Source organism: Vigna unguiculata, chromosome 1, assembly GCF_037176805.1.
Source record: "Vigna unguiculata cultivar grain cowpea cultivar isolate G323 ecotype 2 chromosome 1, ASM3717680v1, whole genome shotgun sequence".
Taxonomy (NCBI): Eukaryota; Viridiplantae; Streptophyta; class Magnoliopsida; order Fabales; family Fabaceae; genus Vigna; species Vigna unguiculata.
The window spans coordinates 39,737,478-39,756,592 of record NC_140792.1 but is presented as its reverse complement, the minus strand read 5'-3'; the positions used below and the strand labels follow the sequence as shown (position 1 = coordinate 39,756,592).

The window sequence follows — 19,115 nt, the reverse complement described above, 5'->3', positions numbered from 1 at the left end:
GCAAATAAGTGGGGCATAATAAAACAATAAGTTGAGAGCAACGCATTAGTTTTCGTAGAAAGCTTTAAACTTTATTAAACAATTGTTTTTCATTATCCAATGGGATGCACGTCTTAAGTATCACAAGTTTGATTATAAATTACAAAAATCAACCCTTATTACTTTTACTAGGCGGCTGCTTTCAAAAAAAAAAATGGGCAAATAAGTGGGACATAATAAAAAATAAGTGGAGAGCTACGTATTAGTTTTCATACAAAGTTTTAAACTTTATTAAATTTTTTTTATTATCTAAAGGGATGCACTTCTTATAGATGAAAAAATTTGATTATAAGTTACAAAAATCAACCCTTATTACTTTCACTAGGTGGCTACCTTGAAGGAAAAAATTTGCAAATAAGTGGGGCATAATGCATAATAAAAAATAAGTGGAGAGCTACGTATAAGTTTTCGTACAAAGTTTTAAACTTTATTAATTTTTATTATTATTATCTAAAGGGATGCACTTCTTATGGATCAAAAGTTTGATTATAAGTTACAAAAATCGACACTTATTACTTTCACTGTGTGGCTGCCTTGAAGAAAAAAATGGGCAAATAAGTGGGGCATAATAAAAAAATAAGTAGAGAGCTACGTATTAGTTTTCGTACAAAGTTTTAAACTTTATTAAAAAAAAATTATTGTCCAAAGGGATGCACTTCTTATAGAATAAAATTTGATTAAAAGTTACCAAAATCAACCCTTATTACTTTCACTAGGTAGCTGCCTTGAAGAAAAAAATAGGCAAACAAGCGGGGCATAATAAAAAAATAAGTGGAGAGCTACTTACTAGTTTTCGTACAAAGTTTTAAACTTTATTAAATTTTTTATTTTATTATCTAAAAGGATGCACTTCCTTCTTATGGATCAAAAGTTTGATTATAAGTTACAAAAATCAACCCTTATTACTTTCACTAGGTGGCTGCCTTGAAGAAAAATATGGGCAAATAAGTGGGGCATAATAAAAAATAAGTGGAGAGCTACATATTTGTTTTCGTACAAAGTTTTAAACTTTATTAAATTTTTTTTATTATTATCTAAAGGGATGCACTTCTTATGGATCAAAAGTTTGATTATAAGTTACAAAAATCAACCCTTAGTACTTTCACTATGTGGCAGGCTGGAAGGAAAAAATGGGTCAATAAGTGGGGCATAATAAAATAATAAGTTGAGAGCTACGTATTAATTTTCGTACAAAGTTTTAAACTTTATTAATTTTTTTTATTATTGTCTAAAGGGATGCACTTCTTATGGATCAAAAGTTTCATTATAAGTTACAAAAATCCACCCTTAGTACTTTCACTAGGTAGCTGCCTTGAAGAAAAATTTAGGCAAATAAGTGGGGCATAATAAAAAAATAAGGAGAGAGCTACGTATTAGTTTTCGTACAAAGTTTCAAACATTATTAAACAATTTTTTTTAATTATCCACAGCGATGTACTTCTTAAGTATCACAACTTTGATTATAAGTTACGAAAATCAACCCTTGTTACTTTTACTAGGTGCCTGCCTTGAAGAAAAAAATGGGCAAATAAGTGGGGCATAATAAAAAAAATAAGTAGAGAGCTACATATTAGTTTTCCTACAAAGTTTTAAACTTTATTAATTTTTTTTCTTATTATCTAAAGGGATGCACTTCTTATGGATGAAAAGTTTGATTATAAGTTACAAAAATCAACCCTTATTACTTTCACCAGGTGGCTGCCTTGAAGAAAAATATGGACAAATAAGTGGGGCATAATAAAAAAATAAGTGGAGAGCTACGTATTAGTTTTCGTACAAAGTTTTAAACTTTATTAAACAATATTTTAATTATCAAAAGATGCACTTCTTATGTATCACAAGTTTGATTATAAGTTACAAAAATCAACCATTATAACTTTTAATAGGTGGCTGCCTTGAAGAAAAAAATGGAGATATAAGTGGGGCATGATAAACAAATAAGTGAACAGCTACGTATTAGTTTTCGTATAAAGTTTTAAACTTTATTAAAATATTTTTTTTATTATCCAAAGGGATGCACTTCTTATGGATCAAAAGTTTGATGATAAGTTACAAAAATCAATCCTTATTACTTTCACCATGTGGCTGCCATGAAGAAAAAAATAGGTAAATAAATGGTGAGCTACGTATTATAGTTTCCATACAAAGTGTTAAAATATAGTGATCACTTCTCATTTATTATCCAAAGCGATGCACTTCTTCTGTACCACAAGTTTGATTATAAGTTCAAAAATCAACCCTTATTACTTTTACTAGGTGGCTACCTTGAAGAAAAAAATAGGAAAATACGTGGGGCATAATAAAATAAAAGTCAAGAGTTACGTATTAGTTTTCGTACAAAGGGGTAAAATATACTGATCAATTTTTATTCATAATCCAAAGGGATGCACTTCTTATGTACTACAAGTTTGATTATAAGTTAAAAAAATCAACCCTTATTACTTTCACTAGGTGGCTGCTTGGAAGAAAAAGATAGGCAAATAAGTGGAGAGCTACGTATTAGTTTCCGTACAAAGTGTTAAAATATAGTGATCACTTCTTATTTATTATCTAAAGGATGCACTTATTATGTACCACAAATTTGATTATAAGTTAAAAAAAATCAACTCTTATAACTTTCACTAGGTGGCTGCCTTGAAGAAAAAAATGAGCAAATAAGTCGGGCATAATAAACAAATAAGTGGAGAGCTACGTATTAGTTTTCGTACAAAGTTTTAAGCTTTATTAAAATATTTTTTTTATTATCCAAACGGATGCACTTCTTATAGATCAAAAGTTTGATTATAAGTTACAAAAATCAACCCTTATTACTTTGACTAGGTGGCTGCCATGAAGAATAAAATAGGTAAATAAATGGAGAACTACGTATTAGTTTTTCGTACAACGGGTTAAAATATACTGATCAATTTTTATTCATTATCCAAAGGGATGCACTTCTTATGTAGCACAAGTTTGATTATAAGTTAAAAAAATTAACCCTTATTACTTTTACTATGTGGCTACCTTGAAGAAAAAAATGAGGAAATAAGTGGGGCATAATAAAAAAATAAGTGGAGAGCTACATATTAGTTTTTGTATCAAGTTTTAAACTTTATTAAAATATTTTTTTTATTATCCAAACATTTGCACTTCTTATGGATCAAAAGTTTGATTATAAATTAGAAAAATCAACCCTTATTACTTTTACTAGGTTTCTACCTTCAAGAAAAAAATAGGAAAATACGTGGGGCATAATAAAAAAAAATAAGTGAAGAGTTACGTATTAGTTTTCGTACAAAGCTTAAAATATACTGATCAATTTTTATTCATTATCCAAAGGGATGCACTTCTTATGTACCACTAGTTTTATTATAAGTTAAAAAAATTAACCCTTATTACTTTAACTAGGTGGTTACCTTGAAGAAAAGATGAGCAAATAAGAGGGGCATAATAAAAAAAATAAGTGGAGAGCTACATATTAGTTTTTGTATCAAGTTTTAAACTTTATTAAAATATTTTTTTATTATCCAAAGATATGCACTTCTTATGGATCAAAAGTTTGATTATAAATTAGAAAAATCAACCCTTATTACTGTCACTAGGTGGCTGCTTGGAAGAAAAAAATAGGCAAATAAGTGGAGAGCTACGTATTAGTTTCCATACAAAGTGTTAAAATATAGTGATCACTTCTTATTTATTATCTAAAGGGATGCACTTCTTACGTACCACAAATTAGATTATAAGTTACAAAAATAAATCCTTATACCTTTCACTAGGTAGCTGCCTTGAAGAAAAAAATAGACAAATAAGTGGGACATAATAAACAAATAAGTGGAGAGCTACGTATTAGTTTTTATACAAAGTTTTAAAGTTTATTAAAATATTTTTTGTTATCCAAAGGGATGCACTTCTTATGGATCAAAAGTTTGATTATAAGTTACAAAAATCAACCTTTATTACTTCCACTAGCTGGCTGGCTTGAAGAAAAAAAAAATAGGCAAATAAGTGGGACATTATAAACAAATAAGTGGAGAGCTACGTATTATTTTCGTACAAAGTTTTACACTTTTTTAAACAATTTTTTTAATTATCAAAAGGGAGGCACTTCTTATGTATCACAAGTTTGATTATAAGTTACGGAAAATTAACCCTTATAACCTTCACTAGGCGGCTGCCTTGAAGAAAAAAATAGGAGAATAAGTGGGACATAATAAACAAATAACTAGAGAGCTAGGTATTAGTTTTCGTACAAAGTTTTAAACTTTATTAAACAATTTTTCTAATTATCCAAAGGGATGCACTTCTTATGTATCACAAGTTTGATTATAAGTTACAAAAATCAACCCTTATTACTTTTACTAGGTGGTTGCCTTGAAGAAAAAAAATAGGCAAATAAGTGGAGTATAATAAACAAATAAGTAGAGAACTACGTATTAGTTTTCGTACAAAGTTTTAAAATTTATTAAACAATTTTTTTTGTTATCCAAAGGGATGCACTTCTTATGTTCCACAAGTTACATTATAAGTTACAAAAATCAACACTTATTACTTTTACTACTGAAAAAAAAAAATAGGCAAATAAGTGGAGAGCTACGTATTAGTTTCCGTACAAAGTGTTAAAATACAGTGATCACTTCTTATTTATCATCCAAAGGGATGCACTTCTTATGTACCACAAATTTGATTATAAGTTAAAAAAATCAACCCTTATAACTTTATTAAAATATTTTTTTTATTATCCAAAGGGATGCACTTCTTATGGATCAAAAGTTTGATTATAAGTTAACAAAATCAACCCTTATTACTTTCACTATGTGGCTGCCTTGAAGAAAAAAATAGGCAAATAAGTAGAGACTTACGTATTATTTTCCGTACAAAGTGTTAAAATATAGTGATCACTTCTTATTTATTATCCAAATGGATGCACTTCTTATGTACCACAAATTTCATAATAAGTTACAAAAATCAACCCTTATGACTTTCACTAGGAGGCTGCCTTGAAGAAAAAAATAGGCAAATAAGTGGGACATAATACAAAAATAATTGGATAGCTACGTATTAGTTTTCGTAAAAAAATTTAAAATTTATTAAACAAATTATTTTGTTATCCAAATGGATACACTTCTTATGTACCACAAATTTGATTATAAGTTACAAAAATCAACGCTTATAACTTTCACCAGCTAGCTGCCTTGAAGAAAAAAATAGGCAAATTAGTGGGGCATAATAAAAAAATTAATGGAGAGATACGTATTAGTTTTCGTACAGAGTTTTAAAATTTACTAAACAATTTTTTTACTGTCCAAAGGGATGGACTTTGTATGTACCACAAGTTTGATTATAAGTTACAAAAATCAACCCTTATTACTTTCACTAGGTGGCTACCTTGAAGAAAACAATAGGCAAATATGTGGGGCATAATAAACAAATAAGTGGAGAGTTACGTATTAGTTTTCGTACAAAATCCTACGATATACTGATCAATTTTTATTTATTATCCAAAGGCATTCTCTTCTTATGTACCACAAGTTTGACTATAAGTTACAAAAATTAACTCTTATTACTTTCACTATGTGGCTGCCTTGAAGAAAAAATAGGCAAATAAGTTGTACATAATAAACAAATAAGTTGAGAGCTTCGTTTAGTTTTCGTACAAAGTTTTAAACTTTATTAAACAATTTTTTTTTAATTATCCAAAGGGATGCAGTTCTTATGTATTACAAGTTTGATTATAAGTTAAAAAAATCAACCCTTATTACTTTTACTAGGTGGCTTGAAGAAAAAAATGGGCAAATAAGTGGGGCATAATATACAAATAAGTAGAGAGGTACGTTTTAGTTTTCATACAAAGTGTTAAAATATAGTGATCAATTTTTATTTATTATCCAAAGTCATTCACTTCTTATGTACCACAGGTTTGATTATAAGTTACAAAAATTAACTCTTATTACTTTCACTAGGTGGCTGCCAAGAAAAAAATAGGCAAATAAGTGGGACATAATAAACAAATAAGTTGAGAGCTACGTATTAGTTTTGGTACAAAGTTTTAAATTTTATTAAACAATTTTTTTTAATTATCCAATGGGATGGACTTCTTATGTATCACAAGTTTGATTATAAGTTACAAAAATAAACCCTTATTACTTTCACTAGGTGGCTACTTGAAGAAAAAAATAGGCAAATACGTGGGGCCTAATAAACAAATAAGTGGGGAGTTACATATTAATTTTTGTACAAAGTTTTAAACTTTATTAAAATATTTTTTTTATTATCCAAAGGGATGCACTTCTTATGGATCAAAAGTTTGATTATAAGTTAACAAAATCAACCCTTATTACTTTCACTATGTGGCTGCCTTGAAGAAAAAAATAGGCAAATAAGTAGAGACTTACGTATTATTTTCCGTACAAAGTGTTAAAATATAGTGATCACTTCTTATTTATTATCCAAATGGATGCACTTCTTATGTACCACAAATTTCATAATAAGTTACAAAAATCAACCCTTATGACTTTCACTAGGAGGCTGCCTTGAAGAAAAAAATAGGCAAATAAGTGGGACATAATACAAAAATAATTGGATAGCTACGTATTAGTTTTCGTAAAAAAATTTAAAATTTATTAAACAAATTATTTTGTTATCCAAATGGATACACTTCTTATGTACCACAAGTTTGATTATAAGTTACAAAAATAAACCCTTATTACTTTCACTAGGTGGCTACCTTGAAGAAAGAAATAGACAAATACGTGGGGGCCTAATAAACAAATAAGTGGGGAGTTACGTATTAGTTTTCGTACAAAGTTTTAAACTATTAAAATATTTTTTTTATTATCCAAAGGGATGCACTCATTATTGATCAAAAGTTTGATTATAATTTACAAAAATCAACCCTTATTACCTTCACTAGGTGGGGTTGCCTTGAAGAAAAAAATAGGCAAATAAGTGGAGAGGTACGTATTAGTTTCCGTACAAAGTGTTAAAATATAGTGATTACTTCTTATTTATTATCCAAAGGGATGCACTTCTTATGTACCACAAATTTGATGATAAGTTACAAAAATCAACCCTTATAAATTTCACTAGGTGGTTGGCTTGAAGAAAAAAATAGGCCAAACAAGATAGGCAAAAAAAGTTTGGCCTAATGAACAGGTATTTGGAAAGTTGTTTTATATTTTGTGCACAATTTTTAAAAATTTGTTAATCAATCTCTTTATTTTACCATCCAATGGGATATACCTCTTATGTAACACATATTTTATTATAAGTTACAAAAATCAATCTTTACTTCTTGCACAAGGTGGCTGCGTTGAAGAAAAAAATAGGCCAAAAAAGTTTGGTACAATGAACAAATATGTGGAAAGTTGTTTGATACTTTGGGTACAATTTTTTAAAATTTGCTAATCAATTTTTTTGTTATCATTCAATGGGATGTACCTCTTATGTACCACAAATTTTATTGTGAATTACAAAAACAACCCTTTTTGTTTGCCCACAGTGGCTGCCTTGAAGAAAAAAATAGGCCAAACAAGATAGGGAAAAAATTTGACACAATGAACAAATATTTGGAAAGTTGTTTGATACTTTGGGTACAATTTTTAAAAATTTGTTAATCAATCTCTTTATTTTATCATCCAATGGAATCTACCTCTTATGTACCACATATTTTAGTATAAGTTACAAAAATTCACCTTTACTTCTTGCACAAGGTGGCTCGCTTGAAGAAAAAAATAGGCCAAACAAGATAGGCAAAAAAGTTTGGCACAATGAATAAATATGTCGAAAGTTTTTTATATTTTGCGTACAATTTTTTAAAATTTGCTAATCAATCTCTTTTTTTTATCTTCCAATGGGATGTACATCTTATGTACCACATATTTTATTATGAGTTGCAAAAATCAACCTTTACTTCTTTCACAAGGTGGCTGGCTTGAAGAAAAAAATAGGCCAAACAAGAAAGGCAAAAAAGTTTGGCACAATGAACAAATATGTGGAAAGTTGTTAGATACTTTGCGTACAATTTTTAAAAATTTGCTAATCAATCTCTTTATTTTATCATCCAATGGGATCTACCTCTTATGTACCACATATTTTATTATAAGTTACAAAAATCAATCCTTACCTCTTGCACAAGGTGGTTGGCTTGAAGAAAAAAATAGGCCAAACAAGATAGGCAAAAAAGTTTGGCACAATGAACAAATATTTGGAAAGTTGTTTGATAGTTTCCGTATAATTTTTAAAAATTTGCTAACCAAACTCTTTTTTTTATCATCCAATGGGATGTACCTCTTATGTAGCACATTTTATTATAGGTTACAAAAATCAACCTTTACTTCTTGCACTAGGTGGCTGGCTTGAAAAAAAAATAGGCCAAAAAAAATAGGCCAAAAAAGTTTTGTACGATGAATAAATATGTGGAAAGCTGTTCGATACTTTGCGTACAATTTTTAAAACTTTGCTATGAAATCTCTTTTTCTATCACCCAATGGGATGTACTTCTTATGTACCACATATTTTATTATACGTTACAAAAATCAACCCTTGCTTCTTGCACAAGGTGACTGTAGCTTGTAGAAAAAAATAGGCCAAGCAAGATAGGACAAAAACGTTTGGCACAATGAACAAGTATGTCGAAAGTTGTTTGATACTTTGCGTACAATTTTTAAAAATTTTCTAATCAATCTCTTTATTTTATCATCTAATGGAATATACCTCTTATCTACCACATATTTTATTATAAGTTACAAAAATCAAACTTTACTTCTTGCACAAGGTGGCTGGCTTGAAGAAAAAAATAGGCAAAACAAGATTGGCAAAAAATTTGGCACAAACAAATATGTGGAAAGAGTTTTGATTCCTTGCGTACAATTTTTGAAAATATGCTAATCAATCTATTTTGTTTATCACCCAATAGGATGTACCTCTTATGTACAACATATTTTATTATAAGTTACAAAAATCAACATTTACTTCTTGCACAAGGTGGCTAGCTTGAAGAACAAAATAGGCCAACCAAGATAGGCCAAAAAAGTTTAGTACAATGAACAAATATGTGAAAAGTTGTTTGATACTTTGTGTACAATTTTTTAAAATTTGATAATCAATCTTTTTGTTATCATTCAATGGGATGTACCTCTTATGTACCACGAATTTTATTATGAGTTACAAAAATCAACCCTCATTGTTTCCAATAGGTGGCCTGGCTTGAAAAAAAAATAAGCCAAAAAAAATACGCAAAAAAGTTTGGCACAATGAAAAATATGTGGAAAGGTTTTTTTGATACATTGCATATAGTTTTTATAAATTTGCTAATCAATCTCTTTCTGTTATCATCGAGTGGGATGTACCTTTTATGTATCACATATTTTAGTATAAGTTGCAAAAATCAACCTTTACTTCTTGTTTAACGTGGCTAGCTTGAAGAAAAAAATAGGCCAAAAAAGATAGGCCAAAAATGTTTGGTACAATAAACAAATATGTGAAAATTTGTTTGATACATAAGGTACAATTTTTTAAAATTTGCTAATCAATCTTTTTGTTGTCATTAGATGGGATGTACCTCTTGTGTACCACAAATTTTATTATGAATTACAAAAACAACCCTCATTGTTTGCCCAAGGTGGCTGGCTTAAAGAAAAAAATAGGCCAAACAGGATAGGCAAAAATGTTTGGCACAATGAACAAATATTTAGAAAGTTGTTTGATACTTTGCGTAATATTTTTGAAAATTTGCTAATCAATCTCTTTTTTTTATCCTTCAATGGGATGTATCTCTTATGTGCCACATATTTTATTATAAGGTACAAAAATCAACCTTTACTTCTTGCATAAGGTGGCTGGCTTGAAGAAAAAAATAGGCCAACCAAGATAGGCAAAAAAGTTTGGCATAATGAACAAATATTTAGAAAGTTGTTTGATACTTTGCTTACCATATTTTAAAATTTGCTAATCAATCTTTTTGTTATCATTCAATGGAATGTACCTCTTATGTACCACGAATTTTAATATGAGTTACAAAAATCAACCCTTATTGTTTGCACAAGGTGGCTGGCTTGAAGAGAAAAATAGGCCAAACAAGATAGGCAAAAATGTTTGGTACAATGAACAAATGTGTGAAAAATTGTTTGATAGTTTGTGTATAATTTTTAAAAATTTTCTTTTCAAACTCTTTATTTTATCACCCAATGGGATGTATATCTTATGTACCACATATTTTGTTATAAGTTACAAAAATCAACCATTACTTCTTCCACAAGGTGTCTCGCTTGAAGAAAAAAAATACGTCAAACAAGATAGGCAAAAAAGTTTGGCACAATGAACAAATAAGTGGAAAGTTGTTTGATACTTTGCTTACAATTTTTTAAAATTTGCTAATCAATCTTTTTGTTATCATTCAATGGGATGTACCTCTTATGTACCACGAATTTTATTATGAGTTACAAAAATCAACCCTTATTGTTTGCACAAGGTGGCTGGCTTGAAGAAAAAAATTGGTCAAACAAGACAGGCAAAAAAGTTTGGCACAATGAACAAATATGTGGACTGTTGTTTGATACTTTGCATACAATTTTTTAAAATTTGCTAATCAATCTCTTTGTTTTATCTCCCAATGGGATGTACATCTTATTTACCAAGAATTTGATTATAAGTTACAAAAATCAACCATTACTCCTTGAATTAGGTAGTTGGCTTGAAGAAAGAAAAAAACAGGTCAAACCATATAGGCAATTAAGTCGGACAAAATGAACAAATATGCGGAACGTTGTTTGTTACTTTTCGTACAATTTTTTAAAATTTACTAATCAAACCTTTTTGTTATCATCCAATGGGATATATCTCTTATGTACCACAAATTTTATTATGAGTTACAAAAATCGCACTTATTGTTTGCACTAGGTGGCTGGCTCGAAGAATAAAATAGGTCAAACCAGAAAGACAAAAAAGTTTGGCACAATGAACAAATATGTGGAAAGATGTTTCATACTTTGCCTATAATTTTTTAAAATTTTTTAATCAATATTATTTTTATCATCCAATGGGATGTACCTCTTATGTACCAAGAATTTTATTGTAAGTTACAAAAATCATCCTTTACTGCTTGCACTAGGTGGCTGGCTTGAAAAAAAAATAGGTCAAACCATATAGGCAAATAAGTCGGACAAATTGAACAAATATGTGGAAAGTTGGTTGTTACTTTTCGTACAATTTTTTAAAATTTATTAATCAATGTTTTTGTTATCATTCAATGGGATGTATCTTTTATGTACCAAGAATTTTATTATGAGTTATAAAAATCAACCCTTATTGTTTGCATTAGGTGGCTGGCTTGAAGAAAAAATAATAGGTCAAATAAGATAGGCAAAAAAGTTTGGCACAATGAACAAATATGTGGAAAGTTGTTTGATAATTTGCGTATAATTTTTTAAAATTTGTTAATCAATCTTTTTTTTATTATCCAATGGGATGTACATCTTATTTACCAAGAATTTATTTATAAGTTACAAAAACAAACCCTTACTGCTTGAACTAGGTAGCTGTCTTGAAGTAAGTAAAAAATAGGTCAAACCATATAGGCAATTAAGTCGGACAAAATGAACAAATATGTGGAACGTTGTTTGTTAATTTTCATATGATTTTTTAAAATTTAATAATCAATCCTTTTTGTTATCATCCAATGGGATATATCTCTTATGTACCACAAATTTTATTATGCGTTACAAGAATCAACACTTATTGTTTGCACCAGGTGGCTGGCTCGATGAAAAAAATAGGCCAAACCAAATAGGAAAAAAAGTGTGGCACAATGAACAAATATGTGGAAAGATGTTTCATACTTTGCGTATAATTTTTTAAAATTTGTTAATCAATCTTTTTTTTTTTATCATCCAATGGGATTACATCTTATGTAACAAGAATATGATTATAAGTTACAAAAATCAACTCTTACTGCTTGCTCTAGGTGGTTGGCTTGAAGAAAAACATTAGGCCAAACCATATGGACAAATCAGTCGTACAAAATGAACAAATATGTGGAAAGTTGTTTGTTACTTTTCGTACAATTTTTTAAAATTTATTAATCAATCTTTTTTTATCATCCAATGGGATGTACCTCTTATGTGCCACGAATTTTATTATAAGTTACAAAAATCAACCTTTATTGCTTGTACTAGGTTGCTGGTTTGAAGAAAAAAATAGGTCAAACCAAACCAGATAAGCAAATAAGTGGGACAGAAAAAAGTGCATGTTACTTTTCATACAATTTTTTGAAATTTACTAATCAATCTTTGTTTTTCATCCAATGGGATATACTTCTTATGTACCACAAATTTGATTATAAGTTACACAAATCAACCTTTACTGCTTGCACTAGGTGGTTGACTTGAAAAAAAAAGGTCAAATCAGATTTCGATGTAAGTAGGGAAGAATGAACAAATGAATGAGTGGGGAAGAATGAACAAATGAGTGGGAAACTGCATATTACTTTTTGAACAACAATTTTTTAAAATTTACTAATCATTTCTTTTGTTTGTTATCTTGTGGGATGTATTTCTTATGTACCATGAATTTACTTACAAGTAACAAAAATCAACTCTTATTGCTTGCATTGAATTAGTGACTTAAAAAAATGCTTAAATATACATTTGGTCCATATTTTCGTTGTTTTTATTAAATTATTCACATGTCAAGTCATAATTGTGCCAAGTGTCAATGTCAGTGCCACATGTCAGTTTGTGGTTGTGTTTTTTTTGTTCAATTTAGTCCATATATTCATTATTTTTGTTCATTTTCATCCCATTTTGGTTAAATTGTTTATTTTCTAATATTTATATTCTAAAATATTAATACTTCTAAAATTGATATTTAAAAATATTTTAAATATTAGAAATATTTTAGAAAATTAAACTAATATTTGTAAAATTAATACTTAAATATAAAATATTTTAGATTTTAATTTGATATCTAAAATGAAATACAAATATTAAATATTTTAGATTTAAATTTCTATTTTACAAATGTTAATATATATTTTTAAAATATTTAATAATTATATTTTAATGATATTTTAAATAATTATATTCTATTTAATAATTGAATATAAGAATTATAATCACTTTATAATTAAATATAATAATTTATAATTGATTTTAAAAAATAACTAATAATAATGTCAATTATATATATATATAATATTTATAAAAAATTAAACTTGGTCTCAACTTGAAAGGAGAAAAATTGTTTGATTTTAACAAAAATTGGAACTAAATTAAACAAAAATAACGAATATAGAGACTCAATTGAACAAAAATAACGAATATTGAAACTAAATTGAACAAACATAAATAAATTGTGAATTGACACTGGAACTATTTTTTTGAAATTAAAAAATTAAATAAAATAAAAAAATAAAAATAAAGAGCTGACACGTGACATGTAATGTTCAAAAACGTTAATGATTTAAACCGCATTAATAAAAAATATTAAATTGACCAAAATTTGACGAAAATGAGAACCTAATTAAACACAAAACAAAAATAGAGATCAAATTGAATAAAAACAACAAAAATAAAAACCAAATATATATTTAATTCAAGATTCTTTTATAAATTAACATTATAATATATGTAACAGCCATACAATTTCCTCATCCAATTTTATAAATGAATATATATAACTATTTTAATCCAACTGCTATAATTTTTTTTCACATGTTAAATTTTACTTTAAATTATCATTTTAACTGATTATATTATTTAACACATTTTAATTCAAATACCAATTTAAAATATCCTTCGACACTTACAAAAAATTAAAGTCCTCGTATTAAAAAAGTTATGTTAATTTATTTTTAAATTTTAAGAACTAAAATATATAAAATTGTGGCAGAAATGAATTTAAATTTCATATCTAAAAACTTAAAACATATTTAATTCTAAAAAAATTATATATTTTTTTAATTTATGTTTTAATTATTTTATTTTATTTTATTCTAAAAAAATACGAGGCATAAGCTTTTCCAAAAAAGAAAAAACATGAAGGTCCAATGAAATTCTTCTTCAAACTTTTAAGACCGAGATGTCCATTAGTTAAGACCGAGAATATTAATTCAAAATTGAACAATATTATTTATTAATTTTATTGATTTAAGAAAGTGATGGCAATGGTATTGAAAATTATCCTTTGTCAAAGAAATATTGGAGCTCGGTGGAAATTTGGATCACAACAACACCACCAATAAATATGAAACCCAAGAATATGCACTCTCCAGTTGGTCCATACAATGTAATTCTTACGCTATCTTAATTCTCAAATTTTGATTCGTCATATCGAACTCGTTTTTTTATTTGTAAATATTTCTCTTTTTGCTATATATCAATCTCTGTCATGTATATATTTTAAGGTTAGAACTCAAACAAGTTTACCCCAATAAACGTATAGTAAATGCCAACATATATTCTCAAAATGGATCTACAAGTTCTAATTTGAGCCAGTTGTGATATTTATGTATTTCAGTTGTCAAAAATAAGGTGAATACAATAAGTGACTTTACACTTGTATGGTAATCTAAATTTTATATGTCAAGACTACGGAAAACTGGTTCGGCCTCGAGATGGATGATTAAAAAATGTGAGATGCTAAGAGAGAGGAGCACCAAGATCCTGATCAACCTTACCCTCTTGACATCTCTTGAGAAGGTGAAGCTGACGTCTCAAATGCAGAACCTGAAATGCAGAATTGTTAACAGTGAGTTCAAGTTGAAGACTGAGTAGAACAGTGACTGCAATGTATTAAAAAAGAATTACATAGCACCTCTTCTTGAAGCAAAGAGGGAAGGTTTTCAGTTGAAACCAGACATTGTATTTCTGTCAAAAGCTGCTCATCTTTGATGCCGGCCCATGTTGTAGATGGTAAGGACAGTAGAAGCACTGTTAGCACATCAGTGCTAGCTGGATGCATCCTCATAGAGCAATTGCTACATAATTTCCTATTCGATGAAGGAATCAACACATCAACACCTTGCTCAGTGTTACCATTTACCACAGTCCCAGAAACCATTGTTATTGGCTTGTCATCTTCAACTTTCAGGCATTTCATACATGTTACTTTACAGCTATACCCTGCTTGTGACCAAGGTTTCCCAGCAAAAATTTCTGCTCCTTGACAACAAATACTTGCAGCAATGGCAGGTAACGCATCTGCATCATCTGGTGATTCCCTGCTGCAAGAATTTGACAGAAAGGAAGCTACATGTTTGAAAAGGCCGGTCTCCTGGACCTGTTTCAATACCTCTTCCTGCATAACAACAAAGTTACTAAAAAGATTGTTGGGACCAAAATAGAATATACAGTGAATGAGAGAATTTGAACGTATTGAACCTTGATAGCAAGCCTTGCTTTCTCCTCTGTGCTTAAACTTGGACCACCATCCTCTCGCCTCCTGATCTCTGCCACCCACTTGATAAATTGTTCAGACTTGGATGGCAGTGATGAGACTATAATTGAAACAACTTGATGAATGTCTTTCACATTCTCTGATTTTAATAGAAGAGGAACATCGTCCATTAGGAATTTTGCAATATTAATCCAACTCTCGTGTTTGCAGCTCTGTAAGATTCATACAATCCATTACAACATAAACAATGAAAAACAGTGAAAAACCCAAACCAATGTAAACAATCAAAAACACAATACTGACATTCCACAAATGCAAACTACACTAAGCATGTATTTCCAGAATTCATTGGATTGCTGAAGTAAGAAAAGAATGCATGAATTAAGACGAGCTAAAATAAACATGGCCAAACTACATGGAGCAAATTGACTTTCCGTCGTTTTGTATGAATGTAGCACAAATAAAGCATATTCAGTTAAACCTCATTCAACTATTGTATAATCCGTATTATGACAACATGAAAGTATCTGATTGGGTATTAAGCAAATAAAACATTGTAATCATAGGAGTAAGATTACAAACAAGGTATTTTATTTTGAAAATGGAAATTGTAGTTTACTTTACAAGAAACATAATTGCTGACAAGAAGATCATATAAACCAGAAATAAATCAACATGCCTGCTCCTGAGAACAATTTCACCATATCACAGAAACTAATTATAATGCACTACATTGGAGGAATGCATGTGCCTACATGCTTTCACAATTAAAGAAATTATCCAAAAAAAATTAATACACACACCAGCATTGTTTACTATATCTGAAATGTAAAACCCTGAGTCATTACTTATCAAAAAGATAAATACCAGAGTATAAAGCAATCCAGGTTCCCTATGAGGCCTTGATACAAGCATGAATCTGAAATAGGTAAAAAAGTTAAGCAAATCATTTAATCTATGTATCGAAAAGAATAAAAGTGTCAAGTTTTCTTATTGCTTAAATTGGCCCACTGCAGTCCAGGCTACATACACAATTTCTTATTGTCAACTTTCAGTAACATCATAATAAATGGACTTTGATTAATCAGGTTACAAGGTCAACATAAAATAGTATAAGATAAGAAAGCTCACCCTCTAGTTCGTCCAGTAGCCTCGTCGATATAATTCATACCTTCCCAAAGAATTTTAAGAGGAATCCAATGGGGAGGATACTTAAATCGTGCAACGTCCAAAACAAGTGCCATGTCCTTTCCAGCGTGATATCCTCCAATAGGAGAAAAGTGACCAGTTCCAGTCTGTCATGAAGATAAAATCAAGATGACACTCTGACCATGTAAGAACTACGAATATGCATCAAATCCTTATACCAATTTCTTTTTTTATAGTAAGTAATCAGCATGATAGGCTATAAGAAATCAACAATCAACATTGAAAAGTTTCATGTTTCCTATTAAACCATAGAACATACTTGCTTAAGGGCAGCTCTATGGTATGAGGAGATAACGTGACAGTCATCAGACATTGAACACTTGATCACATATTTACGAAAATCATCAATGGTGCTATGGCTAGCCCGAAAGTAATCAACTTTGGCCCCAGCACATTGAGCCAAACACACAAGCTTCCCAAACGTGATGCCCTTAACTTTGACCTCTTCTAGAGATTCACAGCAGTCCAACATAGATTCATCAAACCATCTCCAAGGCCCTGCAGATAAATCGCAACAAGACAAAAACACATAAATCAGAACAGTCAAATCAAGGCACTACAATTGATTTAAGCCAACATTGATTCCTAATTAGGATATGTTTACAAATTTTTTTCCACAAATGTTTCTAGAATAGAAAAATAAGAAGCAATAAATAAATAAACTTCCCTCTAAGCTAAGTCAAATCAGTCTTATATAACATTATATAGATTCCAATGAAGTTAATTAAATTTTTTTCGAAAGTGTTTAAAGAATTTTGTCCAAAAAACTTAATCGCGTAGGTTTGATTAGTGATAGAAGCATAAACTGTACCTTTCCACTTCCTTCCAGGATCAATGGCAAGAGCATTGAGGACCATAGACAAGCTAGCGAGACCGCAGAAAGCGGGCTCGGATTGTGTTTGAAAGTGGGAAACCAACTTGTAAAAGCCTTCCATGGTTCCATTGTGAATGGCTTCAAGAAAAAGTTCCTGAAATTCAATGAACAAAGAAAAATTGAGTAAAAACACTATACTAATAAAAACATTAGCATGTTCATTCATTCTCATTACCTTGCCTTGTGAGGAAGCAAATTCGACGGCGGGAGGACAAGGAAGAAGGCGTCGATACAATCCCGCCGTCGCCATTGCAAGCAACCACAAGAAATAGTCTTTTTAAAACCTAAACACTACATCTATTCTTCTACGTTCAATTTTGATTGATCAGTTCATTCTTTTTGATGATTGTAACGGTCAAAGTTTTTCAGTTTTTGTTGGGTTGCAGAAGTTCTTTGTCTTGATTCTTGTACAGAATGAATGCGCTGTTGTATTTTATGCACCTCATGCAACAGAAAATATAATTTCAAGAAGTATATATAAACTTTTTTTTAGTTCTTTTTTTTTCAACAGTTTGTAGTTTTTATTTATTTAGATATTTTTTATAAAATATTTATTTAGTTAAAAAAAAGTAATTAAATTTAAAAAATATCTAAAAACTGTTTAAATTTAAACAAATTACTTAAAATTTAAAATTAGTAAAATAATTTTTTTAATTAAAAAATACATAAAAAATAAAATTAAAACATTAAATATGTAAACGAACATAAGAATCTTCTTTATGTATAATAGTATAAATATGAATTTTTTTTTATCATTTTTCTACACAGGTTAAAAATGAGTTAAAAGTAGTCATTTTAATTGTATGAAATTAGCTTCTTCATTTTTCTAATTTTTGGTTTTGTAAGAAAGGATATTTATTTAAATATTTTTTAAATTTGAAATTACTAGTTCTGATTTATAATATTGTTATTAAAATATAAATATATTTTATTCTTAAAGAATCGAATTTAAAAAATAAAATCATAGCGACATCAACAACCATGGCATATTAAAATAGAAAAAAAAATGACTAAAATAAAAACCTAATTATTACAAAAATTATATTTATATTTAAACATAAGTGGAATTTACTGTTATTATCACGTTCAATGTTCAACTCTGGGTTTAAATATTTATTTTATCTCAGAAAAGGTTTGTGGAAAAAAGTTTAGTTTTCTTCCCTTTCTTCTCTATTATTATATTTTAAAAAAAAAAAGTCATACCTATCAAAAAGTTTGGCAAAGATAAAAGATATGCAAGTAAAGTGAAAACAATTCATATCGAGAATGTTTTGAATATCTACGATAGAGTATAAGATATTTTTTATTTATTTAAAAAAAATATAAATATAAAAAACACTGATTTATTATATACTATAAATTTATTTTATATTTAATCCATATAGATTTACAATAAATTTTACTAATTTAAAAAAAATTATAAGAGCAAATTTGTCATATTAATACATTAAGGTGATAAAATGAGTTGGGTCCAACAAACCAGTCCGGCACCAGTGTTAAAAGTGATGAGTCAAGTTAAATATTTCAACCTATCAGCTCGTTCTAGATCATCTTGTCCAATCGTTCAATTTGACAAGTCAAAATACGAGTCAATTCGTCCTAATCCGTAAACCCATTTTTAAAA

General features: G+C 28.9%; 1 protein-coding gene across 1 annotated transcript; it reads right to left on the bottom strand.

Moving 5' to 3' along the window:
* Positions 1 to 14,508: 14,508 nt before the first annotated feature.
* On the bottom strand, positions 14,509 to 17,873 carry LOC114163757 (glutathione gamma-glutamylcysteinyltransferase 1-like). The gene is made up of 8 exons (XM_028048064.2): positions 17,667 to 17,873; positions 17,429 to 17,585; positions 16,877 to 17,115; positions 16,540 to 16,703; positions 16,276 to 16,327; positions 15,393 to 15,620; positions 14,827 to 15,309; positions 14,509 to 14,738 (listed from the first exon to the last, which is right to left on the bottom strand). Exons 1-8 carry the CDS (start codon positions 17,739 to 17,741, stop codon positions 14,652 to 14,654), a joined length of 1,485 nt encoding a protein of 494 aa, XP_027903865.2. The 5' UTR covers positions 17,742 to 17,873; the 3' UTR covers positions 14,509 to 14,651.
* Positions 17,874 to 19,115: the final 1,242 nt, after the last annotated feature.